Genomic DNA, 21,133 nt, shown 5'->3' with positions numbered 1-21,133 from the left:
GCACTATATAAACAGTGATTTTGACACTGTTCATCACTGTAGCAAAAGGGTGCCCCCTCATTCTTCTGAGATCAGAGATTAGGCTCTGCCAGTGTAGATGAGTATGTGGATAGTAGAAATTTTTAGAATGAGTGTAGACACTTCATGTGATTTACTTGTATATATGACCATATTGTGGATTGTTGATTTTTGTATTAATGAATGAATTAATGAAATAATAGAATTTTTTGTATTATGAATGGATTATTTTGACACTCTAGTGATGTATTTATTCAGGTCCACATTGAAACCATCTAGAAAATTAAAAAATCTTTATTTCGAAATAAGTATACGTCGTTAATCTTCATCCAATGTGGAGTGCCGGGGAGTGCATCCTCACCGTGGTCACCATGGTGGACAAGGCCCTCGAGGGAGGTCACCATGGGCGACGTGCACATCGGCCTCAGCTACGTCTACGTCCGCAACCGCATTGTGCAGGTCGATGCAGTCGACCTGCAGTGATATGTGCGCCGGGGACTGTCGGTGGAGGGGCGCGGGGAGGAAGGGCGGCGAGTGTACAATAGTGGCACAAGGAGAGATGAGGGAGGGAGAGAGAGGGAGGGGAAGGGGACGGGGAGGTAAAAAGAGAGAAAAAAATATCAGATGTGTGGGTTTCACCCGCGGTCGTTGGTATAGAGGGAGATATAAAATATGATGAGTGCAGAAAAACTATTTAGAGGAGAGAATTTTGATGACTATATAATTTTTTTTAGAGGATGAATATAGAGAAGATGAGCGGGGATAGCCTGACGCAAGCCAAATGAAACACATTCAAACCCAACAACGTTTCTTCTGTCAGGCCCAAATTCCAGGATGGCGGGAGGGCTCAAACCCAACCCTGAAGTTGGCGGGAACAAACCCCTCCCACTACCCGCGAAAAATTCCCCTGCAACCCGCGAAAAATCAGCCACTCCCGCCCTTTTTCACCCCCGAATCCATTTCACTCCTGAAACTCGCTCGATCAAACGATTCGAGACCATTCCGCACTAGAAATCCAAATCGCCACGCTCCGAAACCCTAACCCTATCTTCCCTCCCGCCACCGCCCGCCCCAATGGCGAAGCCGGTGAAGTACGACGACGAGGAGGAGGAGATCTCGTCCTCCGCCGAGGAGGAGGAAGACCAGTCCGACGCCGCTGGCTCCGGATCTGGCGAAGAGGGGGAAGAGGACGAGGAGGACGCCGCGGCACCTCCCTCGGGGGAGGAGGAGGTCGATGAGGAGGAGATCGAGGCCGTCACTACCGGCGCCGGCGCCGAGAAGGAGGAAGACGCCGGTGCCGCGGTCCCTGTGGAAGGCGACGACGAGTCCCAGTCCACCGAGGACGACGAGTCCGCCCCGGGTGACAACGGCGACGAGGTGGGCGAGCGGTTAGAGTTGGGTGCTTCCATCGAGTTTACAGAGGATTCAATTTATTACCCCCCCCCTGCCGCCGCCTTCGAATAAAATTTAGAATGAGATCTGCTTGTCGTCCATTGCTACATGTGTGTTGCACCTTCTGCATTCTCTGTAAATTTTATTTGCTTGTAGCGGTGCTTCTAATGTGTTGGACCTTCTGCGTCCTCTATTTTGTTTGCTTGCAGCGGTACTTCTAATTTTCTTTCATAGATGTGGCGGTCACTTTTTTATTGTCTCCACTCCATAATCCGCAGATAACTAGTAATATTGACAAATATATCTAATTTTGAGCTAGTTGTATCTTCTATTATTGTCCTATGGTTCAGGAGTGAGAATGTTGCATGGCATTGGCGCTAACTATTTCTGTTGCAGATTGATGCAGTGGTCGGGAAGCGTGAGAAATCCAGGCTAAAGGAGCTCCAGAAGATGAAGAGGCAAAAAATCCAAGAAATATTGGATACTCAAAATGCTGCCATTGATGCTGACATGGTATGTACCATCTTTAAAGGAATACCTTTATGCAAATGCATGGTTTGCATGGGATTAGTCATGTGCACATCATGTATTTTATTATTCATTTGATGCCAATATGTAAAGATTCTGTCACTGTTCGCTGATCTTTATATTCTTTGACAGAACAATAAAGGGAAGGGACGATTGAAATACCTTCTTCAGCAGACGGAAATATTTGCTCACTTTGCAAAAGGAAGTCAATCTAAAGAGAAAAAACCACGTGGGCGGTAAGATTGGTTTTGTTTGTGCCATCATTGTACTGTACAATTACTGGTCATCTGGCAAGACTAGTGGAGGTTGCTGTGTCCTTTGTTAAGCATAACATTTTTGAAGTTAAAATGTCAATATGCTTGTACCCAACTTTGATTGTGACCACATTATGAAAATTTTTTTGATACCACAAAAGGTTTTGACTAGCACTTAAAGCATGATTATAATCTGATGGAACTTTACACATTGCATGAACTCAAATTATGACCAATTTTCGATGTTCAAGCCTTGTATTTGAATCTTGTTGTAGTTTCTTTGTTGTCCTCTTGATCTGGTTAATTTTATTAAATTGTCAGTATTGTGTATGACATCTAATGTACAACTTGTTTCATATTATCATTTATCTGTGGAGTTAAGGAAAGTTCACATAGCAGTTGTAATTTCGAGTAGTTTATCCTGTGTAGTAATAGCTGTCAGTGTCACGATATTATAAGGAGCTGCTCGTTATTCTATGGAGGACAATAATAGGATTTACTTCCATTTACTTCAGGGACATTTTGTCTCAGGGTCAGTGCTTGCTTAATTTATGTGTTGATAAGTTAGTCAATCTGTAGGGGACGACATGCATCAAAGATGACAGAAGAAGAGGAAGATAAAGAATACCTTAAGGAGGAGGAAGATGCCCTTGCTGGTGCAGGGGGAACACGATTAGTTTCTCAGCCTTCATGTGAGCCCTTCTTTGCCGACTATTTGTGTCTACTTTACAAATGTTATTTTCTTGGTATGATAACCATCATAAGTTGATTGAACGCTTTTCTTTCTATGTAGATTTATGTTTTTTCCTTTGTTGTCATAAAAGTATTTAATGCTGTTCATAAGATGAGGAATGGAACCTGGCATTAATGTTGAAAGGGCATAAATGAAATTTGGCATTGATTCTTTCTGGTGAGGTGCAAACTGAACCAGCATTATCAATGACTGATTGTTGATAATTCTATTTTTGCAACTAAGATAAAATATCAGGAACCTTAAGCGAATGCATACCGTTTTTATCTGACAACTTCCTCTATACACTTAAGTGGTGTGTTAGCTTGTGTTGATTCTTATGAAATATGGAATATCTACTGATGCAATTGACATCTGTTTTCTGTTTCATTTCCACCAATGCCTTTTTTGTTTTATTCATTGTGGCGGCTGACTATTTCCCTAATTTTCCTAGTAATAGAATTGATCTGCATTCTCATAAAATCAGTCAATACTGTTAGGCTTTAATATCCTTGGGTTTACAATTCTCATTTCTGTCATATGTAAACTTCTAAATGGTTGAATCCTTACGCTTTGCAGGCATTAAAGGAAAAATGCGAGACTACCAGTTGGCTGGGCTTAATTGGCTCATACGGTTGTATGAGAATGGTATCAATGGGATTTTGGCTGATGAGATGGTATGTTTAATGTGTTAGATGTGTTGGTGTATATGTGAGCCCATGTATAGAGGCCCATGTATAGGATCTATATATCCCACCCTTCTAGGGTTTGGAGGAATACAAGGCAATTATTCTCTCCTACATGGTATCATTAGCCTAGTCTCTCTCTCCTCCCCCTCCAGCCGCCGTCGCCGGCCCTCTCCTCCTTCCCTTCCCTCTCCTTCCCTCCTCTCTCCCCTGCTTCTAGATCTGAGGCCGCCGGCCCCTGGCGCGCCTCCCCTGCCTCTGTTTCTACGGCCGGGCCCTGGCGCGACCTGGAACCCGTGCCAGCCGCCGCTGCGAGCGCCGCCGCTGCGGGCGCCGAGGGTGCCTCCGGCTCTGCTCAGACCGCCGGCCCCTGGTGCGCCCCGGCCGCCGCCGGCCCCTGCTCTGCTCTAGGCGGGGCCCCTCCTCCTAAACCTCCTTTGCCTGCTGCCGTCGCGGCCCTGGGCATGCGCGCGCCCCAAGACGCCGCCGCTGCCCTGGGTACGGGGGGCGCGGGCGCGAGCGTGCCCAGCGTCGCCGCCGTCGCCGGGCCCCTGCAGTAGGGCCTCCTGCCCGACGCCGCCGCCGGCCCCTGCTCTGCTCTAGGCGGGGCCCCTCCTCCTCCACCTCCTTTGCCCGCCGCCGTCGTGGCCCTGGGCGCGCGCGGCCCACGACGCAGCCGCTGCCGCTGCCCAGGGTGCGGGGGGTGCGGGCGTGAGCGTGCCCAATGCCGCTGCGGCCCTCGCTGCTCCCACGGCCGGTGCAGCCGCCGCTGCCGCTGCTGCCCACGCGGGCACGGCTGGCGCGGCCCTTCCTCCTCTGGCCCCGGCCTCTGCACGCGTGTGGCCCTTCCAGGCTGCTGCCGCCGCTGCGAGTGGCACGGGCGCCCCCGGTGCGTGCGCATGGCCGCCCCAGGGCGTCGGTGTCACCCCACCCGCCGTTCCCGGCACGCGTGTGTGGCCCTGGCCGCCCGCTCCTCATGCCGCCCTTGCCGCTGTCCCCGGGCAGGACGCGCGTGTGGGCGTGGCCCCTGCTGCTGGCCACTGCCCTGCCGCCCATTAGCGCGCGCCTGCGCCTTGTGCGGCCGGCGCCGCCTTGCTGCGGCCGGAATCGGGCGTCTAGCTGGCGCCCGTGCACGCGCCGCGTGAACCCTCTAGGGCCGGTGTGCCGCCGCCGCCGCCCTAGCGCCTCTCGCGGCCCCGGTGCCGCCCCTGCTACCGCGCATGAGCGCCCACAGGAGATACTGCGGGACCTTGAGGCCAAGCTCGTCCAGGCCGCGCAGGCCGTTGTGTCCACCGCGCACGCCGCGCGGGCCGCAGCCTCCCTCGCCGCCGCGTGCGCCGCGCAGGCTGCGGCCCCCGGCGCGTGGGTGCCCCAGGGCGCCGCTGCGCCCGCGATGGCCGCGCTGGCCATGGCGCGCGTGCCCGCACCCGCGCCCGCGTTACCTCCCGCTGTTGCGCCGTTCTGGACCCCACCCGCTTAGCCCAGCCAGCAGCCGACCTGGCCTGTGGGGTGGGACCAGGCCGCACTGGCGCAGTCCTTCAGCGCCATAGGGCTGACGCCGCCGGTCAGCACCGAGTGGATCGCCGACTCGGGTGCCTCCTTCCATACCACCCTAGATGCTGGTATCCTCTCTTCTGTTCGGCCCACACACCCCTCTTGTCGTTCGTCCATCATGGTTGATGATGGGTCTTGCCTTCTTGTCACCGCCGTGAATTCTGCTCCTGGTTCTTTTCGTCTTGTCAATGTTTTTGTTGCTCCTCAGATGGTTCATAACCTTCTTTCCATTCGTTAGTTTACAGCTGACAACTCTTGTTCCATCGAGTTTGACTCTTTTGGTCTCACTGTAAAGGATTCGGCCTCTCGGCATTCGCTCCTCCGGTGTGACATCATGGGGCCTTTTTACACCCTTCGCCTTCCGTCTTCCGCTGCACCACTCTTGCCTTCTTTGTCTGCTGCTTTTGCCGCGACGCCGTCTTCCACCACCTGCCACCGCCGTCTTGGTCATCCTGGCCGCGACGTTCTAGCTCAGCTCAGTCGTAGTACCGATGCTCCTGGTACTAGGGTTCCTGCTGAGCACCTCTGCCATGCGTGCCAGCTTGGTCGTCATGTTCGGCTTTCTTTTTCCTCTTCTTCGCATGCGACGCATGCCTTCGATCTTGTTCACTGTGACCTGTGGACCTCTCCTGTTCTCAGCCTCTCTGGCTACAAATACTATCTGGTGGTGGTCGATGATTTCTCACACTACTCTTGGACTTTCGCTTTGCGCGCCAAGTCTGAGACCTTCCCTACCCTCCTCCACTTCTTTGCCTAGGTGTCCATTCAGTTTGGCCTCACCATTAAGGCCGTCCAGTGTGACAACGGGCGTGAGTTCGACAACTCCACCTCCCGTTCTTTCTTCCTCTCTCGGGGTGTTCAGCTGCGTATGTCTTGTCTGTATACCTCTCCTCAGAACGGCAAGGCTGAGCGGATGATTCGCATGACGAACGACGTTGTGCGCACCCTTCTGATCCAGGCCTCTCTGCCCCCGCGCTTCTGGGCCGAGGGCCTCCACACCGCCACCTACTTGATTAACTGTCTTCCGTCCACTGGTTCTACTCCCACTCCACACCATACTCTCTTCGGGACCCCTCCTCGCTACGACCACCTTCGGGTCTTCGGGTGTGCGTGTTACCCTAACACCTCCGCCACTTCTCCTCACAAGCTAGCACCCCGCTCGACTCGTGTGTTTCTTGGGTACTATCCTGACCACAAGGGGTACCGATGTTTTGACCTCACCTCTCGGCGCGTCCTGATCTCCCGACACGTCGTGTTTGACGAGTTGGACTTCTCCTACTCCATTTCCTCCACACCTTCTCCTGACCCCGAGTTGGAGTCCTTGTTTTCGACTGACCCGGTGGTTCAGCCACCTTTATCTGTCTGCGATTTCCCTGCACGTTTTCCCGGCACACCGGCACCGCTTCCGATGATCCCTGTTGCGCCACGCGCGGCCCCGGTGCCCGCTGTCGCGCCACGCGCGGCCCTAGGAACTTCTGTCGTGCCGTGCGCGTCCCCGGGGTCTCCTGTTGTGCCACGCGCGGCCCGGTGCCTCCTCCTGCACCTGTACTGTACGCTCAACCGGTGCAGGTGTACCGGCATCGTTCGGCGCCGACACCGGCGCCGCTACGGTACGCTTAGCCGGTGCAGGTGTACCGGCGTCGGTCGGTGCCGACGTCGGCGCCGCCTCCGGCTCCGGAGGCTCCTGCGACGCCTACACCGGTGCCGTCGCCGCCACCGCCTCCGCCGACTCGCTCTCGAGTCGAGCCGGAGGTGTACCACCCGCCAGTCGTCTACCGGGATCCTCGGCATATCCATCCCATGGTGACTCTGGATGGCATCTCAGGCCGTGACTCCGCCACCGAGGGGGAGCCGCGGGTCTCTTCGGTACCCTCCTCTGTCCGCGACGCCTTGGCGGATCCTCACTGGCGTCGCGCGATGGAAGAGGAGTACGCGGCTTTTCTCGCCAACTAGACGTGGGACCTCGTGTCGCGTCCGTCTGGTTGCAATGTGGTCATAGGCAAGTGGATCTGGACGCACAAGCGTCGGGCTGACGGCACACTGGAGCGCTACAAGGCTCGCTGGGTTTTCCGGGGTTTTACCCAGCGGCCTGGAGTGGACTATGATGAGACCTTCAGTCCAGTGGTGAAGCCCGCTACGGTGCGCACGGTCCTCTCGCTTGCGCTCTCTCGCTCTTGGCCTGTGCACTAGTTGGATATGAAGAATGCGTTTCTTCACGGCACTCTGTCAGAGACTGTCTACTGCTCAGCCAGTAGGATTTGTGGATTCCAGTCGTCCGGATATGGTCTGTCGGCTCAACAAGTCCTTCTATGGTCTGAAGCAGGCTCCTCGGGCTTGGTACTCTCGGTTCGCCACGTTCTTGTTGACTTTGGGGTTCACCGAGGTCAAGGCTGACACTTCTCTGTTCATCTACCGCTGTGGGGATAAGACTGTCTACCTGCTGCTCTATGTTGATGATATTGTGATCACCGCCTCCAGTCAGCAGTTGCTTGAGCGCGTCATCTCCTCTCTGCAGCAGGAGTTTGCTATGAAGGATCTTGGTAAGCTCCACCACTTCTTGGGCGTTACTGTTGAGACTCGCCCGTCTGGCCTGTTTCTTCGCCAGCGGCAGTATGTACTCGACATTCTGGAGCGGGCTGGAATGACTGATTGCAAGCCATGCTCCACTCCTGTCGATACTCAGGCGAAGCTGTCTGCTGATCTGGGTGATCCCGTGGCTGATTCTACTGCCTACCGGAGCCTCGCCGGTGCCTTGCAGTACCTGACCTTCACTCGGCCAGATCTCACATATGCCGTTCAGCAGGTATGTCTTCACATGCATGATCCCCGAGAGTCTCACCTTGCTGCACTGAAGCGTCTCCTCCGCTACGTCTGTGGCACTGCTGGCTTTGGTTTGGTTCTTCATCGCTCTCCCACCTCTGAGCTGGTGGTCTACACCGACGCTGATTGGCCTGGCTGCCCGTACACTCGCCGCTCCACCTCCAGCTACGCTGTCTTCCTGGGCGGCAACCTGGTCTCCTGGTCATCCAAGCGGCAGCCGGTTGTCTCCCGCTCCAGTGCCGAGGCGGAGTACCGGGCTGTCGCTAACAGCGTGGCGGAGGTGTCCTGACTACGACAGCTCTTGGCGGAGCTCTACAGCCCGCTCGCCAAGAGTACGCTCGTCTACTGCGACAACGTAAGCGCCGTGTATCTCTCCATCAATCCCGTTCAGCATCAGCGGACGAAGCATGTGGAGATCGACCTACACTTCGTGCGCGACAGGGTCGCCGTCGGCGATGTTCGGGTACTTCATGTCCCGACTACCTCCCAATTTGCCAATATCTTCACCAAGGGACTACCCTTCTCGACCTTCTCGGAGTTTCGCTCTAGCCTCAACGTAGCAGGTGTCTAGTTGTGGCTGCGGTGGGTATTTGCCCTTTGTACTATCTTTTTGTCCAGTCTTGAATACCGCTGCGCCGGTTGTTCAGACCGCGGGGGGGGGGGGGGGTGTTGGCTTTCTTGTTGTCCAGTCTTGAACACCACTGTGCCGGTAGTTCAGACTGCGGGGGGTGTTGGTGTATATGTGAGCCCATGTATAGAGGCCGATCTAGAGGCCTATGTATAGGATCTATATATCCCACCCTTTTAGGGTTTGGAGGAATAAGGCAATTATTCTCTCCTACAAGATGTAATTAAGATCTTATTTCTGTTAATGTGGTTTTGTTTGACATGGAATGTCTATTATTCTATTATTCAGGGCCTTGGGAAAACTCTTCAAACCATTTCACTGCTGGGCTACCTGCATGAATTCAGAGGTATAACTGGTCCTCACATGGTTGTTGCACCGAAGTCCACACTTGGCAACTGGATGAAGGAAATCCAGCGTTTTTGCCCTGTCCTTCGTGCTGTGAAGTTCTTGGGAAATCCAGAAGAGAGGGTTAGTCTCAAGTCCAATCTTTAGTCATTGCTGAAAATATGCTGTCATGTTACTGATCTTCTCTTATTCTTTTGTGTCAGAACCATATAAGGGACAATTTGCTACAGCCTGGGAAATTTGATGTGTGCGTGACTAGCTTTGAAATGGCAATCAAAGAAAAAACTGCATTAAGGCGTTTCAGCTGGCGCTACATTATTATTGATGAAGCTCACCGGATAAAAAATGAGAATTCTCTTCTATCAAAGACTATGAGGATTTACAATACTAATTATCGTCTCCTCATCACAGGCACTCCACTGCAGGTAGGTTTCACTTTCCAGTACTGTTCTTTGATTTTTTTCTTGTTTCATATTCATTTCTGGTTAAATCTGATTTTTGACTGGTTTGCTATATGGCAGAATAATCTCCACGAGCTTTGGGCTCTCCTCAACTTCTTGCTACCTGAAATATTTAGCTCCGCTGAGACCTTTGATGAATGGTTTCAAATTTCTGGAGAAAATGACCAACAGGAGGTGGTCCAGCAGCTCCATAAGGTTGGGATACACCCATGATCAAACAATGTCAATGCCTTATTATTAACCCTATATAAATTCTCACTTACAATTTTTGTGAAGGTCCTTCGCCCATTTCTTCTTCGGAGGCTTAAGTCTGATGTAGAAAAGGGTTTACCTCCAAAGAAGGAAACCATTCTTAAAGTTGGAATGTCTCAAATGCAAAAGCAGTACTATCGTGCTCTGCTTCAGAAAGATTTAGAGGTTATTAATGCTGGTGGTGAACGCAAGCGATTGCTTAATATCGCCATGCAATTGCGCAAATGTTGCAACCATCCATATCTATTCCAAGGAGCTGAACCTGGCCCGCCCTACACAACTGGTGAACATCTAATTGAGAATGCAGGTATAGCACATTATATTCTTATTGCACAATTGTAATATGTTTTTTAGCATTATCTTATGGTTTCTATTAACCATTCTTTTGATATTTATGTAGGAAAAGTGGTGCTGTTAGATAAATTGCTGCCCAAGCTAAAGGAACGTGATTCCAGAGTCCTTATTTTTTCACAGGTGATTGTTTGCCACTACCTTGCAGATTTGAATGGAATTATGATAGCGAATTGCATATTAGGAAAAAACCATCATCCCATTAAAGCTCACTAAGTATGAAACTCTGTTTCAAATACTTGATGCTCTTGACCACTTAATTTCTTTTCAAATACTTGGCTCTTTACGTTTTCTGAAATGTAGTTTCCTATTCTTTCCCTCATAAAATACTACGAGAATGTCTAGACACATTTTTGGTCAAAGCTGCGAGTATTTAGAAACAAAGATTGGTACTGCTTCCACAGAATTTTGCATATTTTAACATATATTACCATACTGCAGATGACCAGGCTTTTGGATATCTTGGAAGATTATCTCATGTACAGAGGGTATCAGTATTGCCGCATTGATGGAAATACAGGCGGAGAAGATCGTGATGCATCCATTGAAGCTTTTAACAGGCCAGGAAGTGAGAAGTTTGTTTTCTTGCTTTCAACTAGGGCAGGTGGCCTTGGAATCAACTTGGCCACTGCTGATGTTGTGGTTCTTTATGACAGTGATTGGTACACCAGTTTCTATGTTAAAATCATATTGTGTTATTTACCCTCAAAGATAATTAGATAAATGTGATGTTATGTCTCTGATGCTCCTATGCCTTCAGGAATCCACAAGCTGATCTGCAAGCTCAAGACCGTGCACATAGGATTGGCCAGAAGAAAGAGGTTCAAGTTTTTCGCTTTTGCACAGAGGTTTGTTGATTCTAGATCAATAATTATTCTAGTTCCATATTTATATTGCTACCTGACATGAAAATGATGCAAACAAAATTACAGTATACTATTGAGGAAAAAGTGATTGAGAGAGCGTATAAGAAGCTTGCGTTGGATGCTTTGGTTATTCAGCAAGGACGTTTGGCAGAGCAGAAAAGTAGGATTTTAATACTTTATATTTGTCAAACCATTTTCTGTATTAGTTGGATATGTATTATTCTGATCACATTCTCATTTATTCAGCTGTCAATAAGGATGATCTTCTGCAAATGGTGAGGTTTGGTGCTGAAATGGTTTTCAGTTCTAAAGACAGTACAATAACAGATGAGGATATAGACCGTATTATAGCTAAAGGAGAGGAGACAACTGCAGAACTTGATGCGAAAATGAAAAAGTTCACTGAGGATGCCATTAAATTTAAGATGGATGATAGTATGTGCCTGTCCACTTTCTCCTGTGACCCTCACTGTTCCTATGTATTTTTCTTTCTGTTAACACTATTTTTCTGATGCAGATGCTGAATTGTATGATTTTGATGATGAGAAGGTAATAATTGATACATTTAATTTGTGATATCAATTGGAAATTTTGTTTGTAGTATTTGCTCACCACCAACTAAACCTTCTTTCTTGATTGATTGCAGGATGAAAACAAGGTTGATTTCAAGAAACTCGTCAGTGATAACTGGATCGAGCCACCTAGAAGAGAAAGGAAGAGGAAGTAAGGCACAACTTTTGTTTTTTATTGTTTGGGTTGTGGAGAACTTTACCTATACTTGTTTTGACATTATATTAACTTCTTTCTGGTAGCTACTCTGAGTCTGAGTACTTTAAGCAAGCGCTTCGCCAAGGTGCACCAGCAAAGCCTAGGGAACCAAGGATTCCAAGAATGCCGCACTTGTAAGTTCCTTCTATTTCGAAAATTCTCAATGATCGCAGCTTTGTTGCATCATATTACCAGCTCATCTTTGATTTGCATGTCAGGCATGATTTCCAGTTCTTCAACAACCAAAGGCTAAATGAATTGTATGAAAAGGAAGTGCGATACCTCATGGTAATTTGTCAACTAGATTGTTCTTTTGCAATTTCAGCTATCCTTTAAGCAACTTGTTAGGTCAACTTTGCTTCATTTTGTGCCTAGTTTGCCATTCCATTAGCCATTACTTTCCTTCACTGTGTAATAGTTTCGCCATTGTCACTGGTAATCTTGGTGCTTAACATCAGAGACTTTAATGCAGCAAGCGAACCAGAAGAAAGATACCATAGATGGTGAAGACGAAGGTATTATAAGCTTTTGCTTTTCCAGGTTTGTGTTACAGCATCCACGCGAGTTATGCTAACCATGTTATTCTAATGGAACCCTCAGATCAGTTGGAGCCTTTGACTGCAGAGGAACAGGAAGAGAAGGAGCAGTTACTAGAAGAGGTTAATATCACATGCAACACGAGTTCATCAATTTTTCATTGTTGCTACCTATCTGCTTATTCTTTTTACATGCTTGTGTCTAAGTCTGTTTATTGTTTCCATGGTCCAAATCTCAGGGTTTTGCATCATGGACAAGGAGAGACTTCAACACCTTTATTCGTGCATGTGAGAAATATGGTCGAAATGACATAAAAAGCATAGCCTCTGAAATGGAAGGGAAAACAGAAGAGGAGGTTCAGCGATATGCTAAAGTTTTCAAGGAGCGATACAAGGAATTGAGTGGTAAGGCAATAACTTGACATAGATATATAATTTTAACTCAATTTGTATATATATTTTAGAAACTGCACATTCACACCTCTAATCTGGCCTCTAATTTAATAAGAACTATTTTGATGGTCATGTTGAAGTAGTGTAATTATTTTTGGCATGATAATATTTCAGAACATAAAGTTTTACTATTTATCGCCATATTTTTTGTAAGTGCATATCAAAGATCAGCTGTGAATTGAGAAATGAGTACTTGTTTATACTACTGACTGTTTATGTTTCGATCCATTGTCCAACCAGATTATGATAGAATTATCAAGAATATTGAAAGGGGAGAAGCAAGAATATCCCGTAAGGATGAGATTATGAGAGCCATTGGGAAGAAGCTCGACCGCTACAAGAACCCATGGCTAGAGTTGAAAATCCAGTATGGCCAAAATAAAGGGAAGTTTTATAATGAGGAATGTGACCGTTTTATGGTATGTTCTCCCACTTTATTTTATATAGTTTATTCGAGTATATGGCATGATTAATAAGCTGCTGCTGTATTACAGCTTTGTATGGTGCATAAACTTGGCTATGGGAACTGGGATGAACTGAAAGCTGCCTTCCGCATGTCTCCCTTGTTCCGATTCGATTGGTTTGTGAAGTCCAGAACTACACAAGAGTTGGCTAGGCGTTGTGACACCCTTATTCGACTGGTTGAGAAGGAGAATCAAGAATATGATGAGCAAGAAAGGCAGGCAAGGAAGGAGAAAAGGCTTGCTAAGGTAAATTGTAAACTTTGCATTCCTCTTTCATGTAACTCTGCATTCTGTCATCCGTAATGTATGTATGGCTTGTAGGCAGTGATGCTAATTGTTTTACTGTTTTATTATTGACAGAACATGACTCCAATGAAGCGAGGGGCATCAAGAAATTCGGAGGGTGAGACAAGTCCATCAAATTCATTCAAGAGGCGGCGGCAGTCCCTTATGGATGATTACGTGGGCGCGGTAAGTCATTGTTAAAAATTTGTACTTGCTGATAACCCTTGTACATCTTGCCAAAGAGAACTGTGTATCCCACGGCTCACCAAATCTGACTGTTTCAGGGGAGGCGTAAGAGAGAGTGATGTGATGTTTGGATCCTGCTTTTGGAGTTTGCCAGGAGATGAGCAGATGCAGCATCTGCAATGCGCTTAAAGCCCATCCCTGGAGGCCTGGAGTGCTCAATTCCTCTAGCACCTGAGCTCAAAGCCTAGAACGCAGGCTTGACTTTGTAGTGTAACTTCTGCAATGACATAGGTTAGTTTATTCCGAAATTAAGTGGTATGTAAATGCTGTTGGGTCATTTAATGACCGCGTGGGTCGGTAGTCAACACATGATGTAGAGTGTTGCTGCCGTTTTGAAGTGGCTCGCCTTGGACCGAAGTTAAAATGCAACTGTTACTTTGCTCAGCAGGCTGAGAAGTATGGCACCTATGGCAGTAGTTGTGGACCATACCATTGTCTAGCAGTAGTAGTAGCAAAAGTGAACTGCCTGTGGCCACAGTATGGCACCAACTTTTGTAGTTGTGTGACTGCATATTTCAGTTCTATTGCAAGTTTGGAAATCGAAAATTGAACTGGAGCTTGCTTGCAAATCAATTGGGATCCGCATTGCATTCCTAATTTGAATTATATGCAAATCCCATCCAAAATTGTTCATGGCACTTCATTACCCAAACGATATACGGAATATTGCAGCAGCTCGTCTGTGTGATAGGATATAATCCTTTCGTCTCAAAAACAAGTTATTCTAAAAATTTTATGATAGATTAACAAGATATAAAATGATTTTATTTAGGTAAAATTAGATCCATACCACTAATAAAACCAAACTGTAGACATATATCATCAAAAGATTCAACTATAGATATATACCATCAAAAAATTGAATGTTACAGCAATTTATCATTCTGTTTGCTTCCGTTAGCTTCGCTTGTTACTTCATCGTTACAGCTACAATCCTGCGACTAGCCGGGCGGGGGGGAGGGGGGGGGCACTGTGGCCGACGCCGAGGACCTCCTGGACCACCTCCACCGCCGGCGCATGGCCGGTCCCGCGATCTCCAGCTGCGTCAGTGCCGCCCTCCGTGGCCCTGACATGAAGATGCAGTAGCTGCCGCGAGGCTCGACTGCGTCCGGTGACCAGGGTTAACAATTTCGGTGAAATTTCGGAAAATTTTCTGTTTCCGCTAGTTACCGGGAAAAGAAATTTCGGTATTTTCCGTTTTGAATTTGGAAAATTCAAAAAAATTTATAAAAAATTGGAAAAAAATATGATAAAAAACTAGGTGTTTTTCTAAGCAAATAGGATTAGAACACACTCAAATCTAAGATCATTTGCTAGGCTAAAATTAACATTTGAAACCATAATTTGAATGACTCGTCATTTCATGTGCAAAAATTTGTTTTCTCCCCTCGACTTCAACTAGACTTTGGTTTATCATGATGTTGGTGAGGTACCTATTCAATTTCATATGCATACCTACATCGGTTTAAAAGTTATTTCAATTGCTTGCTGCCTGTGTGGATATATCGGTCGGCCATGGATGGAGTCGTCACGGAGAGGAGCGAGGCTTCTTGTGGGTTTTTTTACAAGGGAGTGGCCTTGTTACAGCCCTGCAAAGAAAGGTTGGAAGGATGATGATCCATCGGTCGGCCCGGGTGGACTATACTCTCATCAGTAGACTAGTAGATCTGGTTTCCTCGTACTGTCTAATTAGGCTCGTCGTCAATCTTGCTTCGCTTTTGCCTTTTGCATCTGCTTTTATATTATCATCTAGCAGCTCTTTTCTTTTGTAAATAGCGGTGAGATCGAATGAGATGGCAGCTAATGCCCTCTGTCTGCTGTAGTCTATTATTCTTAACCAGGCCCTCGATCCGGCTCTTCTAGCTTTGTAGCCGGTAACTGTGGAGACTTGGGAGTTTTTCACTCAGTTAAATTGGAACCGTGAGTATAACATACCCAGATGAATTTGGTGTGCTGCAATATACTGTCGTTATAACTGTTTTGCTTTGCTTTTCCTTTTTTTTTTGAAGTTGTGGCCATTGCTGATACGTGTTAAATTCCATTGGCAATTCTTCTCCATTGGCAACTGCAGATTAAATCAGTTGTGGCCTTTGATCTGCCCCACTTCGTGGAAGAAAGCTTTGCATTGCAATAGTAGGTCGGTGACTGTAACCTTGATTCCAGTGAATTTATAGGCATATCCGCAATAACAAGAATAATAAAAGTCCGGTTTAGGCCTAAGAGAGAAAATGGAAGTTGTCACATGAAATGACAAGATTTTTAATTGGTAGTTTTTGAAATAATTAAATAACTTTCAAACCATTGCTCAAATGAAAAAGTTTGTAAAACAAAAGTTGTAGATCTCGAAAAACTGAACAAAGTTGGTATTCAAAAGTTTTTCATTTGACCTCGGGAACAGTAGGGAAATCACAAATTACATAATTTTCCGGTCGAAAATCACCGAATTTCGGTCGAAATCACCGAAATTTCGGTCGGAATTCACCGAAATTTCGTTTTTTGAATTTGAATTCCCTTTCCGTTCGGAATTAGCGAATTTCGGTGAAATTTCGGTCGAAATTTCATTTCCGGCAAACGGTGGGATTCGGAAAAAAAAACGAAAAGGTAAACCCTGCCGGTGACGACTCGGAGCGGCCGCAGCTTGGTAGTGCAGCGGGATGCGGCTTGGTCGTCACGCGCCTGCTTGCCTGCTCGCGCCTTGCCGCCAACAGTCCCGCGCGGGGGCGCCGCCGCCCCTCCCGCGCGCGATAGCCGTCTCCTGCCCGCTCCAGTCCGATCAAAGCCGCGAGCCGCCGAACGTTGACTGGCCGGAACTCGTTGGTGGCGAACCCAACGACCGTGGAAACAATGGGAACGCGCAAGAACATGAAGAGCATGAGTTTTAGAGCATCCTCTAGGTTCGATTTGAGCCGTTGGTGGGCGGAAATGGTGGCCGGAGGTAGGAGATCACGCCGACAGCAATGGCGGCTCGGGAAACTCCAGTCCCGAGCCGGCCGGTGGCCAGGGCCCATGCTAGAGCTGCCGAAGAGGAAGCTGGGAAGGTGAAGAAGGTGCACTTGAAGTTAATTTAGATTTGATGAAGATTTTATGCCGGATGTTTTGCTTGCCAGCTCGGCTGTTTGGGCAAGTTTCTCGTGTCCTCTCGAAAGGGGGCGCAGGAGAGAGCGAGAAGAGGAGGGAGCTGAGCAGGTGGTCCGGAGAGGATAAGGCCGACTGGCTGAGCTCGGCATGGGCCCGAGGATGGCCGGGGCTGCGCTGCCGGAGGCTGTGCGTGGCCGGAGCTGACGCTGATGTCCTGATTAGTCTCGTGGGTAGAGCCCAACCATGTTCAGGATCTGCGCCCACGGAGCCAACAGAGTAACGATGCAAGTAGAAGCAAACATAATGCTAAATAGTTATAACGTTCAATCTTTTAATGATATATATTAATAGTGGGTTCTTTTGATGGTATATATCTAAAGTTTGGTTGTTTTAATGGTATGATCCAATTTGGCCTTTTATTTATCTCTATAGTCATATTCAGGATCAGTTGACTTGACTGTTGCTTGCCATACACATCATTATCATGTTCGAGTCAGACGGAATCATCTTTGAAATGATTAGAGTCTAGAATTTATCAGTGCGTTGCGCAGCTGTCATTTGGATCGTGTATTGTGTTGGAGTCCATTAGAGACGTATCTAGGGTTTCTCGGATGACCCTAAACCTTTATATTCAATAACCATCGCTTAAGGTTAGGGTTGAATTTTCTTATATTAATCTATCAAAAAATATTTTTGCCGTTATCGGTTTATAAGACTCAAATTCTAGCGCTTAATCTACTTTTAGCAATCTTGTTGCGTATTTTTCTTGTTCTTGCTTGTATTCTTCGATTCATGGGCAAAGGATTAGCCTTCATGGTGAGGTCAAGCATACAGTCGATAACCAAGAGATGGCATGGTGCATCGGAAGCCAGATCAGTTGTGTCGTGCCGTCAGCCTAGTTATTCTCATGATGAAAGTCAGGCACCCTTGCCTACCCATCAGGTGGTAATCAAAGACTTAGGTATATCATTAGGTTTGCACTTCCACCATCCTTATTTTCGCCTTCGTCTCATTGTTCACAATCAGCCCTAATTTGTCGCCTTCGATTTCGCCACTGTTTTTAATCTTTTTCCTATCCTATAACCATCCTCTTTAGCCTTTGCATAGTTTAGTTCAAACTTCGAGTGTTGACTTCGTGTCCTAGGTTGAGTTTGGTTGCTGGTTTAGATTTTTTTTTCATCCATCAATTCATTGATCCATACATATGTCCTATCCCATTACTCAAACCCTAATTGTAATTGGAACTTGTTTGCTCAAAACTCAAACCTCATGGCCGAATTTTGGAGTTTTAATTTTTTTGTTGAAATGACAATATCAGTCACAAACTGGAGGAAAATTTTCTGAAAATGTTCGTGAAAAAGTTGCCAAATTTCAAGCCCGTATGCTAAAGTTATGACTCTTTTATAGAAGGACTTCCAAATCAAAATTTTGAGCCCGTATACAAAAGCTATGACTGTTTTATAGACCAGAGCTTACATCCAAATAGTAAATGCGCGCGGAGAAAATAGTGGTAACTGAAATACGAAAGCAATGGGGACTGAAATGCATGTATCACATCATGACTGTACATATATTACAACATGCGATGGTGTACACGAGGATTAGTTTATAGCTGCATACAGTAGTATAAGATGTAATGAAAGTGAGTTGCATTTGCCTTCTCTTTTTATGTGATATTACGTGCATGTAATCACTTGATATATCTGTAGCAGACTCTGTGATGTCTACTAAGGCGGGGTTGGCAATGCACAAAATGTCGGCGGTTCACTTGGAGTCTGGCAAGTCGGAGGCAGTACATTCGGCTGGATGTACGACACCAATCAACAACATTGCGTATGTGGAATTGGCTCATGTTTCAGAGGGTGGGTCAGTTCGCTCGTGCTAACTACTCGTATTCTACCGATGGAATTTCTACACCAGATGAGTTAGTGATGGACAAGGCCAAGAGGCATGCTGCTACTAGGAATCTGGACAGCTCGACAGCAACTATGCACAGGACTGCAGGGATACCTCCTTCGGCAGGTAATCTTTCTCAAATTTCTGCTGTCAAGTTACCAATGGATGCTTGTGTTGCAAATTTAAATTTGATCGGGATTTCTTTGGGTAGCATCTCCAATGCGATAAATGTCTCTTTTAATGCTCTCAAACGAATCGAGGTTGATAGGGATGCAGTCCAGCCAAAAAACAGGCGAGTTGGTTTTGAGGTCAATCCTTTTGATGTAAGTGATGAGGAAGACCCTGAAAATGATAGCGGCCTTCTTTCTCACTTGGTCAAGGATTTACCTCATGTGGATTTGGATAATACGGATCTGGTCACAAGAATTTGTGATCTTAAGGTATCCGGTCGTAAGTCTAAATCATCGTCTAAAAAAAGATAAGGCACGAAAAAGATCCCAAAAAACCAAGTGTGTTTCCTCATGAAAGGATTCTACTGGAATAGTAGAGGTCTTTCAGACTTGGCTAAATACCGTTATATATCAGAAGCGATCAGGGATCACAAGCTCGACTTTGTCGCCATCATGGAAACTAGGAAACAAGACATGTCTAGATCGAATCTTAACCGTCTCTCAGGGGGCACAGACTTCTTCTGGCACTGTCTTCCCCCAAGGCGGCGGTCGGGTGGTATACTCTTGGGAGTTAATGCCACTGTCCTTGATTTATTCATCGTAATAGAAAGGGAATTTTTTATTAAATTCCATCTCCGCAATAAAAATGATGATTTCAAGTGGTACTCATGATGGCAATATATGGTCCAGCACAAGATGATTAAAAATCTGCTTTCTTGTCGGAACTCATTCGTACTTGTCAACATAATCCATTGCCAACCTTAATTGGGGGAGACTTTAACACTATGAGACATAGTAAGGAAAAGAACAAAAATAATTTTAATCCCCGATGGCCATTCCTGTTCAACGCCGTCATTGATAGCTTTGATCTTTGGCAGATTGATTTGGAAGGGAGACAATTTACTTGGGCAAACTCTTTATCGGATCCAACCTTTGAGAAACTTGATAGAGTTCTAATGACAACAGAATGAGAATTTAAATATCCGATAGTAACAATACATGCGCTGGACAGAGGAGTCTCATATCATACACCGCTAATATTGGACACTAGTGACCCATCCTATACAGGGCATGCAAAACAGTTGAAAATGAAACTTAGTTGTCTAGCTCATGAGGATCAAAAGGAGAACCTCCAATCAGTAGTAACAAACTTAGACACCCTAGCTGAAACTAGATTGCTCACCAATGGGGAAAGGGAACAGCTTGAAGCTCCTCACGATGACTTGACACAACTCCCGCGAGAAGAGGAACTCAGGTACTATCAACGGACCAAAGCGAGTGATGTTCTCTTGGGGGGACAATAATACTAGGTACTTTCAGATGATTCCTAATGGTAAACATTGAAAGAAACGTATCTTCTCCCTAGAACATGAAGGGGCAAAAATTGAGGGGCAGCCTAACGACCTTAAGGGTTATATCACCCAATTCTATAAAGAATTATTTGGACCGCCGGAGGATAACCATTTTACCCTAAGCAATAGGACGGATGATATTCCTCAAGTCAGTCAGCTCAAAAATGAATTCCTCATGGCTCCATTCACTGAAAAGGAGATTCGAGATGCAATTTTTGACATGGAACATAACAAAGTGCCAGGCCCAGATGGCTTCCCGGCTGAATTCTATCAGCAGTTTCAGGAAGTGATCAAAGGAGACCTGATGCCCATGTTTCATGATCTACACAAAGGTGACCTTCCCCTCTTCGGTCTGAATTTTGGTGTCATAATGTTATTGCCAAAAACACAAGAAGCCACCAAAATACAGCAATACATACCCATTTGCTTACGTAATGTGAGCTTCATGATCTTTATGAAAGTGGCGACAATCCGTATCAACTCGATCGCAGACCACTTAATTAGCCCTACACAGACAGGGTTTATGCGAGATCGAAATATTTTAGAAGGGATTGTAATTCTACAAGAAACAGTACACGAGCAACATCGCAAAAACCAGAGTGGGGTAATTATTAGAATAGATTTCGAAAAGACTTACAAAAAAGTGAGATGGAATTTCCTATTGCAAATGCTTCGGTCGAAAGGCTTCTCACCCAAGTGGATTAAGTGGATTCAGTCTTCCATTTCAGGCGGGAGCATAGCTGTAAACGTGAATGATGAGGTTGGTCCTTTTTTTCCAAACAAAGAAAGGACCGAGGCAGGGTGATCCACTTTCACCCATCCTTTTCAACATAGTTGATGACATGCTCACACTGTTCATTAACAAAGCAAAAGCATAGGATTGGTTGAGTAGTGTGGTGCCCCACCTTGTTGATGGTGGGCTCTCCATACTACAATATGCTGATGATATAATTATCTTCCTACATCATAACTTGGAGCAGGCTCAAAACATGAAAATCAT

The 21,133-nt window shown here is 46.6% G+C and overlaps 1 protein-coding gene across 1 annotated transcript; it reads left to right on the top strand.

The window, feature by feature from the left end:
* The first annotated feature begins 881 nt into the window (after positions 1 to 881).
* LOC120673603 (probable chromatin-remodeling complex ATPase chain) lies at positions 882 to 14,190 on the top strand. The gene is made up of 25 exons (XM_039954528.1): positions 882 to 1,395; positions 1,807 to 1,923; positions 2,071 to 2,174; positions 2,772 to 2,884; positions 3,502 to 3,599; positions 8,899 to 9,078; positions 9,159 to 9,380; positions 9,477 to 9,611; positions 9,693 to 9,975; positions 10,069 to 10,142; positions 10,461 to 10,681; positions 10,780 to 10,867; positions 10,952 to 11,045; positions 11,132 to 11,320; positions 11,403 to 11,434; positions 11,532 to 11,608; positions 11,698 to 11,787; positions 11,872 to 11,941; positions 12,126 to 12,168; positions 12,254 to 12,312; positions 12,429 to 12,594; positions 12,883 to 13,061; positions 13,137 to 13,352; positions 13,467 to 13,577; positions 13,676 to 14,190. The coding sequence occupies exons 1-25, from the start codon at positions 1,093 to 1,095 to the stop codon at positions 13,694 to 13,696; spliced, it is 3,285 nt and encodes a 1,094-aa protein (XP_039810462.1). The 5' UTR covers positions 882 to 1,092; the 3' UTR covers positions 13,697 to 14,190.
* Positions 14,191 to 21,133: the final 6,943 nt, after the last annotated feature.

This window comes from Panicum virgatum, chromosome 5N (genome assembly GCF_016808335.1).
Source record: "Panicum virgatum strain AP13 chromosome 5N, P.virgatum_v5, whole genome shotgun sequence".
NCBI classification, from domain to species: Eukaryota; Viridiplantae; Streptophyta; class Magnoliopsida; order Poales; family Poaceae; genus Panicum; species Panicum virgatum.
The sequence above is the reverse complement of the archived record's forward strand: the minus strand, read 5'-3'. Positions and strand labels throughout refer to the sequence as shown.

Excerpts from the sequence above, each read along its gene's own strand:
- LOC120673603 (XM_039954528.1), top strand. The coding sequence starts at position 1,093 with ATGGCGAAGCCGGTGAAGTACGACGACGAGGAGGAGGAGATCTCGTCC. Across the intron at positions 1,924-2,070 it reads CTGCCATTGATGCTGACATG|AACAATAAAGGGAAGGGACG; the intron begins GTATGTACCATC and ends ATTCTTTGACAG. Across the intron at positions 10,868-10,951 it reads TTTTTCGCTTTTGCACAGAG|TATACTATTGAGGAAAAAGT; the intron begins GTTTGTTGATTC and ends ACAAAATTACAG.